The sequence below is a fragment of the Dermochelys coriacea genome, chromosome 9 (genome assembly GCF_009764565.3).
Source record: "Dermochelys coriacea isolate rDerCor1 chromosome 9, rDerCor1.pri.v4, whole genome shotgun sequence".
In the NCBI taxonomy this organism is placed as follows: Eukaryota; Metazoa; Chordata; order Testudines; family Dermochelyidae; genus Dermochelys; species Dermochelys coriacea.
Window position 1 is genome coordinate 82,893,740 of NC_050076.1, and position 23,050 is coordinate 82,916,789.

General features: G+C 40.2%; 1 protein-coding gene and 1 long non-coding RNA gene across 3 annotated transcripts in view; one reads left to right on the top strand and one right to left on the bottom strand.

The window, feature by feature from the left end:
- LOC122455704 overlaps positions 1 to 23,050 on the bottom strand; it is a 70,977-nt gene that overhangs the window by 24,004 nt on the left and 23,923 nt on the right. The gene's annotated exons all lie outside the window — the stretch shown is intronic.
- LOC119861560 (homeobox protein CDX-1-like) lies at positions 680 to 16,397 on the top strand. Its single transcript, XM_038416814.2, has 3 exons — positions 680 to 1,184; positions 11,327 to 11,472; positions 16,149 to 16,397. Exons 1-3 carry the CDS (start codon positions 737 to 739, stop codon positions 16,395 to 16,397), a joined length of 843 nt encoding a protein of 280 aa, XP_038272742.1. The 5' UTR covers positions 680 to 736.

Sequence of the window (23,050 nt, forward strand, 5' to 3'; positions counted from 1 at the left end):
GCTATGTCGGTGGCCGCTCATTGGGGGTGGTTACACGAGAGATCTTACAGCAGCGCAGCTGCATTGATACAGCTGTGCCTCTGTTAGCTTGCTGGTGTAAACATAGCCTTAGAGCCTCGACTCTAATTCTGTTTGTGAGCTCCTTATGGTATGGACCTATCTTCCCCTGTGCTGTGTGCAGTACCAAGCATACTGCAGGCATGAAACAAATAGTAACAACAGTGGTGAGCATTTCCTTACTCATATTTTCCTGTATTTTTCAGTGTATTCATATAAAAACTCCTTTAGAAACCACTTAGTGTTCAACCAGCTTATTTCTTCAGCTTTCTAAGAAAGTATTAGGTTAATTATGTGTGCAACATGGCTCCAAGACTAAGGCAGGTCAGAGTGTATTAAAGGGGACCAGGATGGATACATAAAAAAATCTGTGAGAAAGGAAGCACCAGAACTAACAGCAAGGTGGGGCTGCCTGGATGGTCAGCCCTTCATTTGAATGCAAATGTAATTTTGGGGCAGGCAGTTATCTGTGACATCAGGCAGAACCTTAGTAAACTGTTACTACCAGCACCTGGTAACACCATTGTTAATCATGTGTAGTAAAGAGACATCAGGGCTAGCATGAGTCATTTATAGAGCCAGTTGGGGCTAGAAAAGAGAGAGAAAGAAAGAGGAAGGCAGGAAGAGATCAAACAAACACTGTGAGGAGCAGGATGTCCTGGCAAGACAAAGCCAGGCTATGAGCATCATGTACGTGAGTTATCTTTTGGATAAAGAATCCAGCATGTATCCAGGATCCGTAAGGTGCAACAACAACAATAACAACCTGCCAGTGCAAAACTTTGTCTCCACTCCATCCTATTCAGATTACATGGGATATCATCATGTGCCAAGTATGGAAAACCAAGGACAGTCTTTGGGAGCTTGGGGATCTCACTATGGCACGCAAAGGGAGGATTGGAATACTTATGGCCCAGGACCCTCCAGTACAGTTTCCGCTGCACAAATCAATGGCTCGTCTCCAGGACAGATCTCCTACAGCTCTGCTGATTACAATTCCCTAAATCCTGCTGGATCTGGGGTTTTACCTCCTGTAGGTACAATTAACACAGAGCAAATCTCTCCCAACAGTCAAAGGCACAGCTCTTATGAATGGATGAGGAAAACGGTGCAATCCACTTCCACAGGTATGTGGGTACTGAGGTTTATGCTGAGAAGAGCTTTCATTTTTTTTACCCAGTTTCTAGTTCATAAGAAAAGCTGGGAAATATGCAATGAGAGAAAGAATTCTAATCATTTTGATGGGTTCTTTTACTATTAGTTAAATATTGATTCTGCTCTTGAATGATGTCTTTGATCAAATGCTGATTTATTACATTGCCATTCCTAATTTTTAGTATTCGGGCACATGGGAAGCAACCTCTTTGGGCCAGAAAAAAACTGCTCAATGCAGGGAAGTTACTCCATTTGTGGTAAAATGTGAAATTGAGTAACTGGATCATTTAAGAATATGATTCCAGTGAGAATCTTAAAGATCACAAGTGTTTTAAAAGTATTGAATTTTCTTTGTAACTTTCCATATTAATTTTCTTCTGGTCTCACAGTAAGCATGAAAAAATTCAGGCCAAAACTATATATTTGGAAATGGATCAGAAACAGGGATTATAATAGAAATGCTCTCTCTGGCCCTGCAGACCTTACTCAGGTAAGTAGGCCCACAAGAGTCAATAAGATCTGCAGTATCATGCCGCTAGCACAGAGTCAATACCATAGCTCCTTTAAAAAAAATTAGCATTTCAAGAGTGAATAAATGAGAGTGGATGAAAGGGCTTGCTTCACTTTATAGATGGTGTCTTAGAAAAGGCAGGAATACAGACATCCATGGTTACACAGCTAGTCAAATATCTTGACAGGTCAATTTCTGATTTATAATAGTGAGCAAGTAAAAGTAATAGGTTGCATTTACCATCTAATGAGTAAAAGTAAGTCATGAAGCATTGAGAAAAGCAAAAAAGCAAAAATGAAGCAAAAAGGCTGCCTGGAAAGAACTAAGGAAAAGTTCATTGTAAAGGCACCTGATCCTGTGAAGTGCTGAGCACCCCTGGCTCCCATTGGCCTCAGTACCTCTTGGAGGCACTCAGAACCTCTTGGAGGTGCTCAGAGTCCTTCAATCAATTGCAGTTCATGAAATTTCCTTTTCTTCTCTCCCAATCTGTGCCCTATGCACTACTCTAAGCAATGTTGAGGGGTTTTTTAAGTAGGAATTAAAACTGACAATTTTGGGGTAAAAACAAAAAAAGAAATCTTAAATCATCAGTCAAAAGAAATACAGAAAATCATACATTAAAATGGTGTATCAGATTTCCTAAAGCCAGATTGTGATAAATTTATTAATGCTAAATAGTCTCTATTTCCGTGAGTAACCCCACCAAAATCAGTGGGATAAGTTGTGGAGTAGGGTACTACTCTGGATGAGTAAGGACAGTACAGTTCACCCCCTAAAAATAAATATATGCACCAGGTTTTCTTCAAGTCATATTTGCTTCTGACTCACCATTCCCCAACTAAAACACAAACCAGGGGCCTAATCCTGCCATTATGCCTTACAATAGTGCATCCTATTTGTGAGTAGTCCCAAGGAAGGCAATGAGATTACTCATAAGTGTTTTCAGTATAGGGGCTCAAATCTAAAAGTGACACTATGTCTCCCAAGTAACAACCCAGGTTGCCACAAGCCCCTGTGGGAGTCTAAGAAATGCTGTCAAGAATATAGAGCTATAGAGAATTGGCGCTAACACACCAGATGACAGGAAAACCTATTCCAAATAAAATAATCCCTTCTTGCTCCACCCCCAGCCAGAATTGTGGAACTCCAACAGACCCCACACTACTTTTCCTTTCTTCCCCTGAGCCCCACCTGCATTTTTATTCCTGTCTTTTTAGACGGCAAGCTTTTTGGGACAGGAGCTTGTCTCCTTATCTGGCTGTGCAGTGCCTAACATACTGTGGGTCCTGTATTATAAATAACAAACAATAACATTCCGATCACCCATCTAACTAGCAAACCTTAGGCTCTTTCACACTCATCCAGCCAGGGCCTGATCCTATTAGGTGCATCACACTCATTTGAAGCATGGGGCACCTAGTAGGAATTCAGAGTGCTGCTAAGTGCTAACACCTTTCCACTCTACAGCACCTGGTTCTACAAGCCACTGAGCTCCCTCAACTTTTATGTCCTTAAAAGGAGTTGAAGGTGTTCATCACTTTGCAGGATCAAGCCTTGCAAAGATACAAATAATTATTATCCAAGGCCCAAATCCTCAAAGGTATTTAGGAGCATAATTCCCATTAAAATCAATGGTAATTAAGTACCTTAATATCTCTGAGGATCTGGCCTAAATGCGGACTATTGCGGACTAACTCCCACTGATATTCAGTGGGAGCCTATTGACTTAATGGGTATTGGATCAGGTACTCAGGTCCTTGTCAAAGATTTGCTTCATTCTGAACAATAGTATCAAAACAACAGGTTTTCTTTCCTGCCTCCTCTTCCCTTTACTAATTATTTTTTTAAGCCAGGAAAGCTCAGCTCAGATACAACAGCTGTCTAAGTGGGGCCCTGATTCTAGCCCTAATCCTGTTTCTTCTTGTCTTTGTTTTCAGAAGAGCAAATATTTCCCCGTTTTCCAGCAGGATTAAAATTAACAGCAGCAGCACACAACACTTATAGGCCATGATTCAATAAAGCACTTCAGCATGTGCTTAATTCTGAGCACAAGATTTCCTATTACCCTTGAGCACATGAGTAGTCCTGTTACGCATGTTCAAATGCTTTGCTGGATTGAGATCAGCGAGCTCAGCACTTTGTAGGATTGAATCCATTACACTTTGCACCCTCAAAGCCTTGTACTCTACAGACACTGATTCCGATCCAGCAGACTCTCTAGGCTAAAATCACCACTGATTTCAAGAGTTGTTTTGCCTAAGCCAGGACTGCAGGATCAGGCCCACTGTTGAATTAGAAATCTAACAACCTGTGATGTAGGTAAGCATATTATCCCTATTTTACAGATGGAAAACCTGAGGCTCAGAGGCTGACTTACCTACAGTCCCTCAGCCAGTGGAAGAAATGAATCAGATGAATAAATTACTATTTGCTGTTTAAATGCTGTGAAACTATAACAATACAGTTAAGTACCATGTCCTATAACAATACGGTTTAATTATTGAGACGATTATATTAAAGCAAGATGATTTTTGCAAGATGACCTTGCAATCCTGCAAAAGTTACTCCCGTTAGTAATTCCTTTTGAAGTCAGCAGAGCTACTTGTATTAGGATCACTCACATGAGCAGTCCACACATGTGAGTAAAGGGTACAGGTGTGGGCCCTACACTGATTTTGTGGTGGGTTTTCCTTGTTGTTTTCTGGACTCATGTCCTGATGAATGTGGAAGGAAAATGTTTAACCTATTCTCTACTCTTCTCTTAACCCCTGGTCATCTTTCCACCTTTTGTTCTTCATTCCTATCATTACTATGGACCTGGAAAAGGAAAAAAAGAAATGCAACATACTCTTACCTTAAGCCATTTTTCTTTCTTTTTTTTTAAAAGCAATATTAATACCAGGTCCTCTGCTGATGTCAAGTCAATGGAACTATGCTACACCAATGGAAACTCTGGTTTTAGTATTTAATATTAGAGGCCAGCCTATAAATCTTGTGGTGCTAGAATGCATTACCATACGGGAGATAATCTGACCGCGGTCCATCATTCTCAAGCTGGAAGACATGCTTCATTTTGATCTGTAATGCCTTCTCTTACCAGCTTTAGAACTGGAGGGATTGGGTTCTGAGCCAGCACCCACCAACGTCAATGCCAGCATTCTCATTGACTGCAGTGGATGCAGGATTGAGTGCTTGGTCTTTGCATGGATGAAGGTGCTGAGCATGCAGAAGAAAACAAAATGTATTAGACTTCAGAGAAAGGCTGAAGGGCAATTCCAAGGAGAAAATGCTGAATATTAAATATTCAATATTTTATCCAATGATATAGCTGGAGCAAGGCTCCTCTCACTTATCCCCTTGCCCTCCAAAAAATTACCAGTCAGAGCACAGAACAAAGCCAGGCCAACTATCACTGTAGGGTGCTTTATGTGAAAAAAAAAATGGAAGCTCCCCCCATATTTTCAAAAGTATTCACAGGGTCAATTTTTGATGGAGGTGGAAGAAAATCCATCCTGGAAAACATTACAAATCACCGCAAGTTGGCTTCACTACTTTTATAGAGATATTTTGTCATTTTCACTGAGGAGGAAGAAAGGTCACTTTTTGTTTTTAGAAAAAATAGCAACAAATTTGCAGTGAAACCATACCCCAACAAAAGTATTTCTGTGACACTGGTGAAAACTTGCTTCTCCAGCAGTTTCACCAGCAGTGTGAATTTCTTCACACAACTGTAGGGTGGAAGAGAAGGCTTGACATTAAATAGAAAGGGGGTAAGAAGGGTTTCTGATGGTGTAAAGAAGGGGAAGGAGGGAAACTTTGATTATGGGCAGAGCTTGTAATTTCCTGCACATCAAGCCTCCCATATCTTCCTTGTTTAATTACAGCTTTCTTAAGATACAGGCTACACTTTCTGATGATGAGAGATGCTGATGACATCACTGGCACATGCACTACCAACAAAGATTATCTAATCATTAAAAAGCATAGAAATCCCATCCCTTACCATCTTTAGAAAGGGGGAAATATTGTGGGAAAGAATCACATTCCTTCTAAAAGCCCAGTCTTGCAAGGTGCTGAATGTCTAAAGAATGTATGAGAGAGCACTAATGCTGCCACAACACTGCATATAAAAAAGTATATGTAACACTTGTAGGAATTTCAATTCATCCCTTGCTCCCTTGGCTTTAGAGAATCACAAAAAGTAGATTTCTCCTGATCTGGTCACTTTCAAATCTACCCACACCTTCAACAGCTTGTACACTTTTGATATCCAAAAATCAAAATATTGGGTAGGGAATCCACTCAATCAACGGAGGGTAATGGGGAATGGAGAGCAATTCTGCTTTGGATTCATTGATTTAATCTGATTTACCTTACTGCAGTATCTCCAAGTTTATACTGGCAAAACCAAGAACAGAATTTGGCCCGTGAGTTTTAGCATAAAACAACAGACTAGATTCAAAGTAGAAAATCCAGGTATTACAAGTCAGACAGAAGTCAACAAAACAAAAAAGAAAAATTCTGCACTTAAAGTCTCATGATGGATCTTGACTCCAATATGCTGCTCTTCTTCTCCCCGACCCACCATGCAGATGTGAGACAGAATTTCGTTCATACTTTGAAAACATGGGGCAAGATCCTGGTAACATTGAAGCAAATAAGTAATTTTACTCATATGTGTATTCCCACTTAACTCAATGGGACTTTTCCTGGGAGTAAAGTTACTGATACACATGTATGAAGGTTTGGGACAATGTAATGCTTCTGAAATGGAAAGATGCTAAACCTGTATTTTAACTATTAATGAATATCATATACAGAATGGGGGAAAGTGTTCCTTGTCTTGATTCATTCAAAATTGCTTTGGTTTCATAACTCTGAAGTCAGGGAAGTTACCCCAAGGATGAGTTTGGTCCTTTCTATCACTACTCTACAAAGTAACCCCAGGCATATTTAGAGACGGGCTCAAAGCAAAACTCTGGATCCAAGGGCAAGCAAAATCAAAACCCAGATTTGGATTTGAATTTTGAAAATGCCCTCTGTCTTTGCAATGGACTGAACCAATACTTCCCATCCAGTCACCCTCAAATAATGGATTATACAAGAATCCAGATGTGAATTGTGTGTCTTGAACATATTTTGTGCCAGAATGTGTTCTCCATTCTACTAATTTCAGTTGCTCTCATGTAATCAGGTACACCCATTATCCCCCTCTGGCACAAGTTGCACTTATGTAACTGAGACCAAAATATGAGCCTCTATAATTAATATGATACTGTAGTATTGATCTAGCTCTCTCTATAGGCATAGGTAGATGCTAGATTTTTATGAAGGATGTTAGCTCACATAAGACAGAAGCTCCTAAACAGCTGAGAGAGGAGGCAATGAAAAAGGGGCCCGGGCCAGTTCTAATGCTAATTTATTTTGCTTTGTAAACTAGTTGTGAGGTCTGAGAGTATTTTTTTTTCTTCCCTGGGCTACATTGTCTTGGGGTTTGAGGCCTATCTGTCATATTGAGGCAACAGACCCTTTTAACACTTCTCTTTGCTTTGATATGCAGCCCTGTCTCTTCCTTCTCCCTCTTTTCTTCAGCAGTTATATTGCCGGAAAGGGTGATGATTTTCACAGCAAATAAAGAGGCCTTCTCCTAGCTTTATTGTCTTCAGAAGAAATGCTCTGTGAATTTTATGACCAATGGGAAAGCTCTTCCCTTCCCCCCACTTAGATCCTGACCAGAGTCACAAAAATTGCTAGAGTAACTAGCCTTCCCTCTGTGGAATTGTTAAAAACCCTTTTGCAAGGTGCAGTTTAAGTCGTAAATGTCAGGTGAACCCAATTTTTCCAAAGGCATTTTCAAATGAATTTCAGGCAAACTTTCCTACACTTAAGCTGCTTTTCAAAACCAGGCTATCCATGTATTACCGCTAGGAGAGCATATTACAAAGTAGGTTAGACCTCTGACTTCTGCTAGCCTATTAGATCAAGTCTAAACATGTACAATTCCATGACAGAGTCCCCCAAGAGAGAACATCTCTAGTTAAATCGATACCACACATAGATGAAACCAGTCTGGCATCAGGAAAAGACTCAGAAGAAAAAAAGCCTAATAGGGCAAATTTTGCTCACTTGACTCATCTGTGTAGTTCCAGAGACTCCAGTGAAACTATTCACCTGAGTAAAATTAGGAGGGTTGGCTAAAGGTTGGATTTAAAATTTACTTTTCAGCTTTAGAGGGGAAAATTGTAATTATTGTCTCCAAAAGGACTGTGAAAAAGCTAACAGCATCTTCTTTGATGTTTATTGGCCAAATCCTTACAGCCTTGGAATTTTGGCTGTGTAAAAACTGAGCACGATCCTCAGGATTTGGCCCAGAAAGAATGAGAGACATGTCATTAAATTTAATGAATGGAATTACAGGGCTTTCATAATCTTGCAAATGGTTTGGGGTTAACTTTTGGTTTGGGAAGTTTGTTTTGATTTAGCTTTGGCAAGTGTATGAAAAATGTATTCCTTCACCCTCAATATAAAATGCTATATGAATAATGGGGATTTTGCCTAGCTCCCAATACAGGAATTGGAAAGAGTCCAATTGACTTAAATGGACAATAAAACATTCTCTTCTGAGATGCACCCGGCAGACCTCAGCTCTGATGTTCTCCTCTCCCAGTGGGTACATAAGGATTCTGAACACGTAGGAAAAGCAGAATATTTAAATCAAGAGCCACACCAGGCAAATCATAGAGAATTTTGCTCTTATTATTTACTTTTTACAAAATCAACCCATCTCAACTAGATTTGTAAATTTCTGCTGCCTTCAATAAAGGAACCATAAAGTACTATCATATTTAAAAAGAAACAGAAATGTATTTGCATGATAATAAACAAGCAAGGCATGTATAGTCAAATAGGTGCTGAGTTCTGCAAATATATTTAGCTTCTATTTCAGTTTAAAAAGCAAATACAAATTCCTCCTGATGGATAATAAGAGTTTAATACTTAAAATCAGAAACTGAGAGGTCAGTCATGCTTATTCCAATTCTCTTCAGCCTCCATAGATATCAAGTACATTTGGAGATAAAAGGGGATCTGATATTTGTTTATGGCTTCTGAATGTAAATAGAGTTCATGATAAGATCACCTTGTAGCTCTTTTGTGTACTTCATCTTAACACCACAATGGAGAGTTTAGGGAAACATTTTAGGCATTTTGTTCCACAGAATGACCCCAAATTCACATTTAAAGGGGAAAAAAACTAAACAAAAACACAGGCTAGAGAGATCAAAAGAAGTTTAAAAAATATCAAGTAAGGCATTAAAGCACCACAGGTGACCATGTGTTAAACAAACAATTTACACTTCCAATGAATGAAAACAAATGTACTTGATATCTATGTAGGCTGAAGAGAATTACTGCTGTTTTTCAGGACCTCTTTAATTTTTTTTTTCAGTAGTATTTTGGAATTGACATCACAGCTAACTTGACTATTGGAATAAGCATGATTGGGTTGACTCTGCTATCACTCCAGCATAACACTTGTGTTATCTACATTGGCTTCAGTGCAATTACTACAGATTTATCCCAATGTAACTCAGAGCTGAATCAGTGGGACTCTTTCTTGGGGAAGGTGTCAGACTTAGTTGAAAGTATTCTTGGCTTTATGGACAGACTGGTTCTTAAACAAAACAAACAAACATGAATAATAAGTATGAACATGGACAAAAAATATTTTTCCACACCAAAATGTTCAGGCCTGTCTTCAAATGATACAGATTTGATGAGAAATGTCCAAATTACTTAAATACATATTAATACATAGTGCTTGCCCAAGGCTGAGCTATATGTATCATGGAGGCTAAAAATTCAGAGAGTAGAACCTTGTGTTCTTCAATCCTGGTGAACAGAGACCCCAGAAGAAAACAAGCCTGTCACACTCATTAGATCAGGTATCATTCATAGCCATAGGCAGATTATTAATTATTTGTAATGAGGTAGCACCTAGGAGTTCTAGTCAGGAAGTAGGATCCCATTGTGATTGGTTCTGGGTCCATGATGATCTGGACTTCAGCATTAACAAAGTGGAAAGGCCAGTGACAAAGGGAGCATCTATGGTCTTCTCCCTTTTTACTGCTACTAGGACTGGCTGCCCAAAGAAGTTGTCTTGTTATGGAATTAATAAAGTTGTAGCCTTTTGGGTGGTTTTGGGGAAGTCCCCCTTTTCCCTGAGAATCAGACATTAACACACCTTTCTCAGGAAAAGGGTTTGTGAGTAAGCATGAGCCATCCTACCAGGCACATGCATTCTCCAGACAGGAGGCTGTTCCGGGTTGCAGGCCATAATGGGCCTTGAGAGAAATGCATGCTCTGAGAGGATCTTAGTTTTAAGGAGCTGTTTAGCCGTTGGGGTAATGCAGACTCTGATAAGGCCTTGGTTTTAAACTGCTGTTAATAGTCACTAGGTCTATGATGCTCTGACTGGATTTAAGCTTTGACAAAGGGGAGGGGAGGGAGGTGACAAAAGGAGCATCTATGGTCCTCCCCCTTTTTACTGCTAATAGGACTGTTTACCTCTAGAAATTATCCAGATGGAATTAATAAAGTTGCAGCCACGTGGCCAGAAATTGCAGATGTCTGGATCTGTCCTCAATGGCTGCTGACATTCACAATTACTTTTTAACAGTCCCCTGTTCAGCCATGTCATGGACCCAGACTTGAAATGATGTAACGAGATTAGTAAAACTCTGGATGCTGCAACTTTAGCATGGTCTCTACATCATGCATTATCATTCTCTCAATCTCTATCTATTTTCTAATGAAAATATTTCATACTTCCATTCCTTGTGCTGACATCCAGGCAGAGATAGTTTGTCTCCATCTTTTAACTCAAGGGACAAAAAGAGCCGCCAATCAAACTATAGTAAGAAACTTGGCACATATCAATCATTATCATGATTGTTTTTACAGTACCAAGAGTGCTAGACAGACAGTGTGCTTTATAGACAGTGAAAGAATCCCTTTGAGGAGGGTATCATCTCTGTTTATAGGTTTCAGAGTAGCAGCCGTGTTAGTCTGTATTCGCAAAAAGAAAAGGAGTACTTGTGGCACCTTAGAGACTAACAAATTTATTAGAGCATAAGCTTTCGTCGAAGTGAGCTGTAGCTCACGAAAGCTTATGCTCTAATAAATTTGTTAGTCTCTAAGGTGCCACAAGTACTCCATCTCTGTTTATGGAAACCGAGCAATAGAAATGTTTTGTGACGTACCCAAGTCCACAGAGGAAGTCTGTATCAGAACTAGGAATAGAACTCAGATTTCCTAACTACCAGTCCTTAACCACAAAACCACACTTCCTCCCCAAAATGTGTTGATAAAGAAATCTGAGCATCCATTTGTCATCTGTTTACTTAAGAACAAAAGTAAACCCTATGGGTCAGATTCAAATGTGGTGTAAATCAACACTAACTATACTGAATGGATTTACCCTGGAGTAAGTGAAAGAAGAATCAGGCCTAGAATTTTCAGGAACATTTTTTCAAATGTAAAACAGGTATTTTTATGCTATTGAAGTTAAAAACTTTCGCTTGAAGCTATTTTCTTTCAAAACAGGTAAAACAAGAACAAGAGAGAAGTACCGGGTGGTTTACACAGATCATCAGAGATTAGAACTGGAGAAGGAATTTCATTACAACAGATACATTACAATCAGGAGGAAGTCTGAACTTGCAGCAAACCTAAGACTTTCCGAGAGACAGGTAGAGTATGGCTCACATACTCGGATTTCCCATGCATTGTTATTGTTGATCAGGAGATGACAAGACTGGTTAAAAACACAAGCACCAATGTCTCTCAGCACCAAACAACGTGGCTGGACTCTGTTTGCAATGTACAAACCAGTAACTTATTCAGCAAAGTGTGATTACTCCCACTGGCCTTATCTCCATATTTCCCACCATTGCTACCATGGACTCAGCTATACCAGCGGTGGCAATGGTGCTAGTGCAAGTACAGACAAGGCATTGGCAGTTGGCAGCCTTTTAAGCAGTGTTGTTTAGACCTACTCTGAATAGGGACAGATGAGATGGTCTTAAAACACCAGCAGCTGCCTGGGGGCTTGTCTAACCTGGTGGGAAATTTTAGCAAAAAATCCTAGGGTGAAATCTTGACCCCACTGAAGTCAATGGGAGTTTTGCTATTGACTTCAATGGGGCCAGGATTTCATCCTTAGTTTAGAAATAGTAAGTCCAGTTGACAAGCTCAAGTACATTTAGGAAGGTATTTATTTATCCCCTGGGTTCCTCTTGACGTTGACAATTCCCTCCTCTTACAATATTTCCTCCATTCTATCCTCTAATCTTGAGGTTCTATATTCTGGCCAAGAGCTGAATCAAGTTTGCTCTGGAATCCATCAATGTCACACTCCTAAATCAGGTGTTTGCAATGGCTGCTCACTGCTCCTGCAGTGCTTCCAGCCTTTTCTTCCTCCTACCAGTTGAGCTGGAAACATGGCCTCCAGCTCTAAAACACCGCCAACTCCAGCTGGTCCAAGAAGCAAGACACTGAGATAAGACGTCTAGCTGGATCACCCACAGAGCAATACATATAATTATTCCTTGGGCTAACATAATATGTTCTATTTCATGTTACCTGGGAGATCCTTTAATCATTGCACTGAAATTAGGCAATGAAATACAGAATTATGAGTTTTATTGATTGAGCTCTCTGAATAATTCTTGTTGGGTAATATATGCAACAATTTCACCTTGTTTTGTTTGCAAATTGTCTGCAAACGCATCAAGATTTCTCCAGTTATTCAATTAATAATGTGCCTGACTCTCCTCTTTTTTGCACCTTGTGATGTGCAAAGTGGATATAAAAGCTACCAGATCAGATTAGTAGCATTATACATCCAGTCTGTCCTCAATTTACAAAGGTGTAAATGACAACATATGGTGGACTGGAGAAACAGGCTTAAATTTTATTAATAAGTATTGAGCTGCAGCGAGTTAGCAAGTAATTCATTACACATATTTGACTACCAGATATTTGAGTTGTTTTAACTGGACATTTGAGTCACATTATATATAAAAAGAAAAGGAATACTTGTGGCACCTTAGAGACTAACAAATTTATTTGAGCATAAGCTTTCGTGAGCTACAGCTCACTTCATCGGATGCATTATGATGTAATGCATCCGATGAAGTGAGCTGTATCTCACGAAAGCTTATGCTCAAATAAATTTGTTAGTCTCTAAGGTGCCACAAGTACTCCTTTTCTTTTGGCGAATCCAGACTAACACGGCTGCTATTCTGAAACCTGACATTATATATATTTATTCCCTGATTGGATAAACAAATTCTTCATATCTGGATTTAGGTATGCCCATGATTGCTAATTCAAGATTCACTTTCTGTGAATATTCAGCCCAGTCATGTAATGTTTGAGTTACCTTGCATCTTAGGCCTCCTATAATCACAAAAGCTGTATGTAGGGCTTTAATTATGCCAGTATGGTTACAGTGTTACAACGCCTCACCCCCACCACACTGTGGATTTAGTTATACTCGTATAGCTTATTACCATTCAGGAAGGGGTATCAGCAATACCAAGGCCATGTCTACACTACCCGCTGGATCGGCGGGTAGTGATTGATGTATCAGGGATCGATTTTTCGCATCTAGTGTAGACATGATAAATCAATCCCTGATCGCTCTGCCGTCGACTCCGGAACTCCACCAGAGCGAGAGGCGGAAGCGGAGTCGACGGGGGAGCAGCAGCCATTGATCCCGCGCCGCGAGGACGTGAAGTAAGTGATTCGAAGTCAATCTAAGATACGTTGACTTCAGCTACGCTATTCTCCCCCCTCCCCCAAGTGGAGACCAGGCCCAATATAAGGCATCAGTTATACCATTATAACGGTGTCTACATTAGAGATTATATTTTTGGTTTTTAAAAAAATCACATACCTAACCCAACAGAATTATACCAGTGCAAAAATTGTGTGTACAACAGACCTTAGATTAGATCAGTGATAACGGTGATGGTTTTTGGACAGGCTGTTGTGCCTGTGAGAAAAATGTGTGTGCTAATTGCCACATAGCGTAAAGTGACTGTAGGCAAGATTTTGTAGCTTTGGTACAGTAGGTGCTGATAATCTGGAAAGCAGGGAAATTCATTCACCCCATGAGATACTGGGAGAAATGGATCCTCTTATAACCCCAGAAATAGCTCATATGGATGGGAAGAGGGGTTCTTTCCTGCAAATTAAAAATTAAAATACAAAAAGGTGATTGTGATTGGTTAAAGACTCTACTAACATTAATGAATGATAATGACCAACATATATATATACACAGAGAGAGAGAGAGAGAGAGAAGGCATGCAAACAACTTTTTGCTTTGGTGGATCTCAAAATACTTCACAAACTTTACCACAGGTCCATATGTATTGTTTTACCCACATCTCAAATATAGCCACTGTTGATGTGAAATACAGCAATTATTTACCTAGGGACAGCAACGCTACAGAACAGTGTTTGGACAACTGAAATTGCTTTTGGAAATGTAGTAAGCAAAATGGGCCTGTTGTTAGGGGAAGACAGAAACAAGTGAGCAGGGGTGGAGGGTGTTGAGGTGGATGCTGGGGAACAAGGAAGAAGAGGGAGAGAATTAGACTGGGAGAAAGAAAACTATTTGTAGAGCAATTCAACAAGGGAAAACGGCCCCACAGTCTGTGCCCCACAAGCCCAAGTCAGCTGGCATGGGCCAGCCGCAGGTATTTAAATATAATTTAGACATACCCTTAGACAGGATGGTAATGGGGGGGCTATAGCATTACCTAAAAATGAATAAGTCTCTTATTTTGGGTTTTGCCACCATATAATTTTTTTCTAAAACAAAGAAATTTGGAATTTTAAAAATTCTTTGGCATAGCACCTATGGAGAACACCCATTTTTATTGCTTTGCCTTCTCTCAGCTCACCACAGTCTGTGCCTTTCCATGATGCTGGCAAAAGAAAATTGCTCAATGAATCCCATTTCTCATTAATGCACGGATTTCTCCTAGGATTATAAAAAATTGGTTGCAACACTACTCTGTTTCTGATCTGAACATCAAAAGGATGGCAGATTTTTTTAAATTGTCATTATAATTCTGCCTCCGTAAACAGATTAGACTTCATACAGAACTACTTATGCAGTTCCTTAGCTAGTATAAATTGGGGTCCGTTTACACTAGCTGAGGATCTGCCCCATGATGATTATAGATGCAACAGAACTTTTCACAAGAATAATGAGTAAACCCTAGATTCCTGGTCAAATTCCATTACATTCTGCTGCCTCAAAATACCCCTTCCCCCATAGTTTCAAGTGGAAACAATATTCTTCATTGCCTATCCTACATTGTTGCTGATTCTTTAGTGCCTACCCTAAAAAAACTGTAAGTGTTATTGCAGCATGCTCTTCAACCATTGTTTCATTTCACCGCAAAGGTGGCTGCATTTCAGTTGAGAGTGAAGTAATGAATTGAGTATGTAGTTATCATTCTGCCCTTCAACGTGTGTGCACATTGCCCATTGACTTCAATAGACTGTATGCACATATATACTGAAGGGCAGAATTTGGTCCACATCTGTTTGTAAAGCACTTTAGGGTCCTTCTGTTTGAGAGAAACAACAGAAATGTAAACCATTATCATTATTCTGGAACACAGCAGAATACTATGCAAATCGTGTAGCAGATCTCAGCCTAGCACTCCTTACCTAAAAGGTGAGGTCAACCCAGTGTAAAGAAATACTTATTAAAAGATGTATTTCTGAGTTAAACTGGAATATAGGTCACTGAAAATGCTTTTTAATAAGAAAGGGGGTTGAAAGGTAAGTTTTAAAAAAGGCTGTTTTCTCTGTCCCAAGTGGAAGAGCTGGGGTCATTTTACAAATTATGAGCAAACTTTTCAAATGTGTATGCCTAAACAGACAGCTAAATCCATATTGAGGAACTGGTATAAATCAGGACCAACTCCACAGAAGCCAACAGAGTTACCCTGCTGTAAATGTGATGAATGTGAGAAGAGAAAAATGCCCTGGGTAAATTGGCCCTAATCCTTTGATTTGGCCAAGCTGGAGTCAGTGCACAACCAAGGCAGGGGCTAAGGTGGCTGTAACTCTACTTGTATGCTCCCCTGATCTCTGGGGCTATTGATGCCAGGTCAGTCCACACCATTAATTAGAGCAATCTCAAGCATGTGGATATCACAGTGATGCATGCAACATAAGAATTTAAGTAAGATTTTGTACACACAACCTAAATGTGTTACATATAAAAGGGCCAAAAAATAAGACTCTAAAATCAATAAATCTCCCAACACTGAGAAGCTAACTTATCAGACTGCATTCTGTTAGCTCTTGAAACACCTTTTCCTTTGTTCCTCTGCAGGTGAAAATCTGGTTCCAGAATCGCAGAGCCAAAGAAAGAAAGTTAATGAAGAAGAAAATGACTCATTTTGATGGCACCAGCCTTGGCTCTATGCAGAGTGACTCTGGCTCAGTGAGCCCCATCCCAGTACATAACCCACAGACTCATTCGGAAATGTCCAGTTCTTTATTTCCCCCACCACCACCTCCACTTCCAATGAACAGCTTACAGCACAATGGGAACCTTCAGCAGGTTGTGGCCTCTCAGTAAGTCCATTTGAAAAGTTATTTTATAAAGAACATTATAAACCAACAGTACATGGAGCACTACCATTCAAAAGGGGACAGGATAGCCAGAGCTGTTTTGCAAGAAATTCCAGCATCACAACAGGCTTGTGCACACAGGCTCCACGTACAATCAACTAAGGGCCAAATCCCCAGGCCTGTGAAAGGACAGTGGAAAACCCCCAAAGCCAATGGAACTACTGTGTGCAAAGGGTCATGGTTGGATGCTACAAGGGGATGCCAGGCCCTCTCTGGACCACAAAGCAGGCATTTCACATGGCAGTGCAGAGGGTGGGCTGGGAACAAGGGGTGTCCAGTTTTTCTGCTACTGTGTGGATCCACTTGCCAAAAGATGTATGAAGTGGATCACAGGCAATGCTGCATTCGTAAGAGCAAAACAGGGACTGTGCATGTGCTCTGTGCCCTGCCACTGGATTAAGAGGGAAGATTCCTCCTCCTTCTCATCCTTATGTAGGTCCCACGTGCTAATTTCACGTTCTCAAGCTTTGCCCATGGGTCCAGGATTTGGCCCTGAAAAACTAGTTCATGCTTTGGATGACTTGATTGAAAACCTAGATCAAGGTGGCTACAGACTGCTAAATTATTGTTGGGGAGGCTCTAGCTTGATTTTTTTTTTTAAAAACAGAAATCACTTCCAAGGCTAAATAATACTAGAACAAACATGCGCTCTTCAAATCATCCCATAAATGTTTCTGGAGAAACATTATGGAACTGTGAATCTTGGCCCATTTTCACTCATGGTGGAAGAGATCATTTCAGTTCATTTTGTTTCTTAAAGAAATAGTGAAGGGAGAAAAATTCTTAAAACTTAGATATACTTAAGGGAACAATTGCATTTTGTGAGACAATGAAACCATAGATAAAGACACATCCAAGTAATGTTTAAATTCCTTGAAATTTAGTCTGGTTTTCAGACATATTAATATTAAAAAATAGAAAGGCCAAATTAATGGGAGACTCAGCAAACCAATATCTTGGTTGAATATAACCTCGGGCCAATATTTTAAATGGGTCCCTAATAGTAAGGTGCCAAATCCATATTTAGGCACCTAAATAAGTAGCCTGATTTTCAAAAGTGGTGCCATCTCATTGACTTCAGTGGGAGCTGTTGGGTACTCAGCACTTTTGAAAGTGTGGCTACCTATTTAGCTTTAGGCACCAAGGGTAACATTTTCAAAAGCACCTAAATAGCTCTGTCCCATTGTTAAAAGTGACAGGCTCCTAAGTCCCATTGACTCTCATTAAGACAAAGCCTCTTAAGTACCTAACATGGTGACAGGTTTCAGAGTGGTAGCCGTGTTAGTCTCTAAGGTACCACAAGTACTCCTTGTTGTTCAAGTACCTAAGTCACTTTTGGAAGTGGGACATAGATTCCCAAGTCACACAGGCACTTTTGAAAATTTTACCCCAAATCCTGGCCTAAGCATATGTACATTCTTGTTTTCCTTTTAATTATATATCATAATATTATTTTGATGATCTAATGTGGGTAATGAAAAATTACTTTGTATATAAAGAACTCTAAAATAAAGTGACTTTTCAATAAGTGTTTCCAATGTGGTTTAAACCTACTGCAGAAAATGATAATTCAGAAAGGATTTTCATCATCAGCCTGTTATTTAATATAATTATGATACAAAATTTAAATATATCATATAGGTGGAGGGGTTATGGTGAAAACAAGCTGGCTCAGGCGGTTGTAATGTCACATCTAAATAACCAATTTTAGTGCAGCTCAGACCATTAAGGATCCAAGTTTTTTTTAATACCTCACAGTTGTGCAATGGCCTAAGTAAATTAAGGTTAGAGGTCCCAGTCCAGCTCCAATGGGCATGTGTTTGTATCACAATGCCCTCTAAAAACCCTCTAAAATTGCCTTCCTGGTTGGCAGTAGCCACATAAGGTGTTGAGACTAAATTCAGCCTTAGAGGTGGCCCTTCCATATCAAGGTTCAGGCAGATTGGCTAGGCTGCCTGAGGGAAATCTGCACTGCTATTGCTGTTCTGAGAGGTACAGTGCAGAAAGAGGAAGTCATTCACCATGGCAATCTGTGTGACAAATTCACTGTATCAACACCTAGAGATTGTTTGGAAGCTCCTACTGCCATGACGGGGAAGGCTCTGAGTTACTACAGAGAATTCTTTCCCAGGAGTCTGGCTAGCGGGTCTTGCACACATGCTCAGGGTCTAACTGATCGCTAAATTTGGGGTCAGGAAGGAATTTCCCCCTGGGTCAGATTGGCAAAGACCCTAGGCAGATTGGCACAGACCCTGCTTTCCTCTACTACAGGGGACATTGGTTACCTGCAGATTTAAACTAGTACAGAGTTTCTCAAACTGGGGTCCGCAGACCCAAGATACTCCGGGGGGATCCGTGGGCCCCCCTGATCAACTCCTGCCCCTCCCTCCCAGTGCCTCCTGCATGCCAGGGAACAGCTGTTCAGCAGCGTGCAGGAGGCTCTGGGAGGGAGGGAGAGGAGCAGGGACAAGGCGCACTTGTGGGAGGGGGAAGAATCATGTGCAGGGCCGCCAGCCCTGCCTCCCGTTCCCCGGCATGCAGGAGGCGCTTGGAGGGAGGGGGAGGAGCATGGACGGGGCATGCTCGGGGGAGGGGGTGGAAAGAGGCAGAGAAGAGGGGCAGGGGTGAAGTGGGGGTGAAGAGAGGTGGAGTGGGAGGGGAGCCTTATGGAAAGGGGTGGAGTGGGGGCATGTCCTGGGGCTAAGTGGGGGTCTTGGGGAGCCAAGAAAAATTTTAAATCAAAGTGGGGCTCCTGGGGCTTCTAAAGTTTGAGAACCACTGAACTAGTATAAATGGTGGATTCTCTGTAACCTGAAGTCTTTAAATCATGATTTGAGGAGTTCAGTAATTCACCCAGAGGTTAGGGATCTATTACAGGAGAGGTTTCGTGGCCTGCAAAGTACAGAAGGTCAGACTAGATGATCGTGATGATCCTTTCTGACCTTAAAGTCTATGAGAATTATGGAGAAAAAGTTCATGGTCCATAATGGTCAGAATTGGGCACAAATGAGGCACAGAATGAAGACACATATACTGCTAACAAAATTACGTGTAATGTATTTTATTATCTGGATTTGCATTTCATATCCAATATTTGATACCTGAAAATAGTGAATTTATCACTTACCACAGAAATAAGTATGAAGTTACTCTAATCAGTCTATACTGGCATACTGAGACAGAGTCCAAAGTTCACTAAGGTCAATGGAAAGAATCCCACTGATTTCAATGTGCTTTGGATGCAGGCTCTTGATTACAGCATTTTGCTACCAAAGTGATTTATCATTTGCATTGCTAACCATGTCAACCGTATCAAGACATATTATCTTCCAGATATGCCCATCAGAATTGCAAACAGCCGCCATCCGACTTTGAATTAAAGGAAAATTGTACATACACTGTGTACAGACTCCACTGTATATGGTATTTCTTCTTTATATTTTAAGCTTGATCTCACTTAATTTCCAACAGACAGAGAAAAGAGGACACTTCTAAAGAAAGGGGGGGGCACACACAAAGTATAGAGATCAAAACATTTTGAAATTCTAAATCTGAAAATTTGTGTAAAGGAAAAGAATCTGCTACTGTGCCTCCATATAGTAACTTCGGGACCAACCCTATGAGGTGCTCAGATACTTAGGCAAGGTCCTAACTGCCTTCATCTATTATTGATACTAACAGAAAATGAAGGTGTTCAGCATCATGCAAAAAGGTGCCCCACGCCCTGCAGGATCAAGTTCATAGTTACCTACTCTTTCTTCACATCTCTGTGAAGTGCTTTAAAATTCCACTGCAGGATTAAAGGACGAGAAATTCAAGTCTCTAACTCAAAAGCTTCTGTATGAAAGGAAAAATATACCCAAGCACAATCGCTTGGTTCTTTATAACTAGACAAACATGCCATTCAAAGAATGAGGGATCTGGCAAAACAGCCTGTTTTATCTTGTTTACATGCAGAAGAGTTATTGAGGAAGATAAGTGATCACTTTGAAGACCTACCTCATTTCTGTTCCAGTTTGCTGAAAGCTTGCTTGCTATAGGTTGCTATGTGTTTCCAATCAGAGGTTGTTAAGTACACAAAATGAGGCTGAATTTTATTTGCAGAAGCAAATGTTCAAAGGTTAACATTTATTGCCCCAAATGCAGTATCTATAAACCGGGATAATACTTTAGGGATCATTAACCTTCTAGTTATGCCAGCGATAAACATTTTGTAAAACATATAGGTAATCAATTCAACTAAATATCTTAAGTGTGCTTTTGTTCATTATAACATGGATTGCCCACAAACGCACAAGGAATAATATTTCTCATGAAGAAATTTGTCAAGTATATTTGCCTACATTATATGTGATCAGCACAATTAGAAATAAAAAGAGACAGATAAATGCAGAGCCAATCAGCAATAGAAGTGGTTTGATCCAGTTGGCTGAGTAAGAACCAGAAATCAGGAACTGCTGGTGCTAATCTTAGCTCTGACACCAACTTCCATTGTGGTTTTGGGCAGATGACTTAATGGCCTCTCATTTTCCTCACATCTGTAAAAATGTGGATAACACCACATGATTGTGATGAAGAACTAGTTGCTAGCAAAGTGCCTTGAAGAAAAGCACAATGTAGGCATCATCATCATCACACACCAGATTGTTTCACAAAGGTTTTGAAGCTCTTCATCTTTATTGTGATTGGACCCAAAACTGTATAAATCCAAGTTCAGATGATTTCACTGATACAACCTTGAATTCTCACTGCTCAAGAGGAAGCATAAATAATATTAAACAAGGAAGATCTGGTACAAATGAGCACGACATGCAAATTCAAAACCATCAAACTTCAATGATTTTCAAAAATTAAGCTGTGCAATCTCTGCAGTAAACTGGACATTATCCAATGCATAAGGCACAAACATGGTTGAATTTCAGGCATGTGCCACCTTCTATTCCAGCTGTTTTTTCCTTGGGCAAATATATTTACTCTGGGCATAGAGACGGAAGTCTTGGTCCCAGTTAGAACCCTTATTCAATTTTCAAATATATTAATGCAGTACAGGCTTGTTCCAAACTGAAATCTCTACATTTGTAATTCACAATGAAATGCTAAAGCCACATTTGTCTTGACTGGCCAAACAGTGACTATCACAAGTAGTCCCATTTTCTAGGTACTGAAAATAGCTGTTACTATCTGGATACATGGTCATATGTGCCTGATTGCTTGAAAGCACATGCATTGACACCATCATCAATGACATGAATGCAGAACAGGGACAGCAGAAGTAGTTACCAAAGCATCATGACCAAAAAGCATTCCAGCTCCTTTCCTCCAGTATTTAAAGAGTGCAATTAGTTCCCTGTGCACTCTGCAGTGAAGAAGACTCCTTTCCTACTGGATGTCACAAAAAATGGAGAGGTAACTTTAGGACATATCATGCATGTTCCATTCTAGGGTTAAATAATCTCCTTTGCCAAAGTGACCTATACTCACTCAGTTACATGGTGGACCCCATGCTGCCAGGATGTACGTTAAAGCATCCACACTCTAGAATGGTGCGACTCCCCTTTAGTCCTGAAACACTCCCTCCTGCCCTTTATATAAATCCATTCTGGGTTGCATGAATTATGTATATGCCATTGATTTATGAAATGGAAAAGACAGCACCAAAAATTATTCATTATTATAAAGAGGCACACAGGGGAAAAGCCACAGAGGGTTATCATGGCCTTTACACTCACACTCTCACTCTCTCCTCTCACAACTAATGGATAGTTTGAAACATTCTTTTAAAATGTTGTTAAAAACGAAGTATATAGAATTCAAAATGGCCACCTTCAGGAAATCTCCATGGACAGCTGACATGCTGATTTCCATCATCTTTCTCCAAAGAGTTTACATGCAAAAATTCCCGATGCAAAGTTTCATCACCTGATGCATCCATTCTTTTCCAGAAAGGTCCAATGCAAAAAGTGAGCAAATAGTTCAGCCTCCATGTTAAAGTTAAGCACATGCTTAAGTGCTTTGCTGGGTCTGAGCTGGTAAGCCATAATTCTCACTAGGGACACACTGAGTTAACAAAGAGAGCAAGCTAACCAGCAGTCCGCTCTATACCACTGAGCGAAGTAGCTGCCTCACTGTCCCATGACCAGGACATGACTCCTGGAGGGTTTCTGTCTGTTCCTGTTAATTTCCTACCAATACAATCAAGATTAACAGCAAGTTCTAAAACTTAGATGGCTTCAAGCTACTAGCTTGTTGGCGGAGTCTTTAGTTTCATTTTTACTGCATGCTCATCACTTAGCCGTGAAATGTTGGAGACACAAGAACCAGTGTGTGGAACAACAATAGTATGTTGGCAGTTTAGTTATCTTATGTTGGTATGGATGCTAAAAATTTGCAGTCCTACCCAGAAATCTTATCCTTTATGTAAATCTGTTTAAGCAAAATGCCTTATCTAAAGCTGCTATTGTAACCTGATATCAAATCAGTACAGCAATCTGCCATGGGCATATCCTGATCTAATTAAGAAGATGTTCTGGAGAGGACTGAAAGATCTGAAGAAAATTCAGATAATAGAACAGGCAAAAACAAGAAAGGGAAAGGAGGAGC

Bases quoted from the DNA above. Each gene is read 5' to 3' on its own strand.
- LOC119861560 (XM_038416814.2), top strand. From the start codon at position 737: ATGAGCATCATGTACGTGAGTTATCTTTTGGATAAAGAATCCAGCATG. The intron at 1,185-11,326 runs GTATGTGGGTAC...CTTTCAAAACAG, and splicing joins GGTGCAATCCACTTCCACAG to GTAAAACAAGAACAAGAGAG. The intron at 11,473-16,148 runs GTAGAGTATGGC...GTTCCTCTGCAG, and splicing joins TAAGACTTTCCGAGAGACAG to GTGAAAATCTGGTTCCAGAA.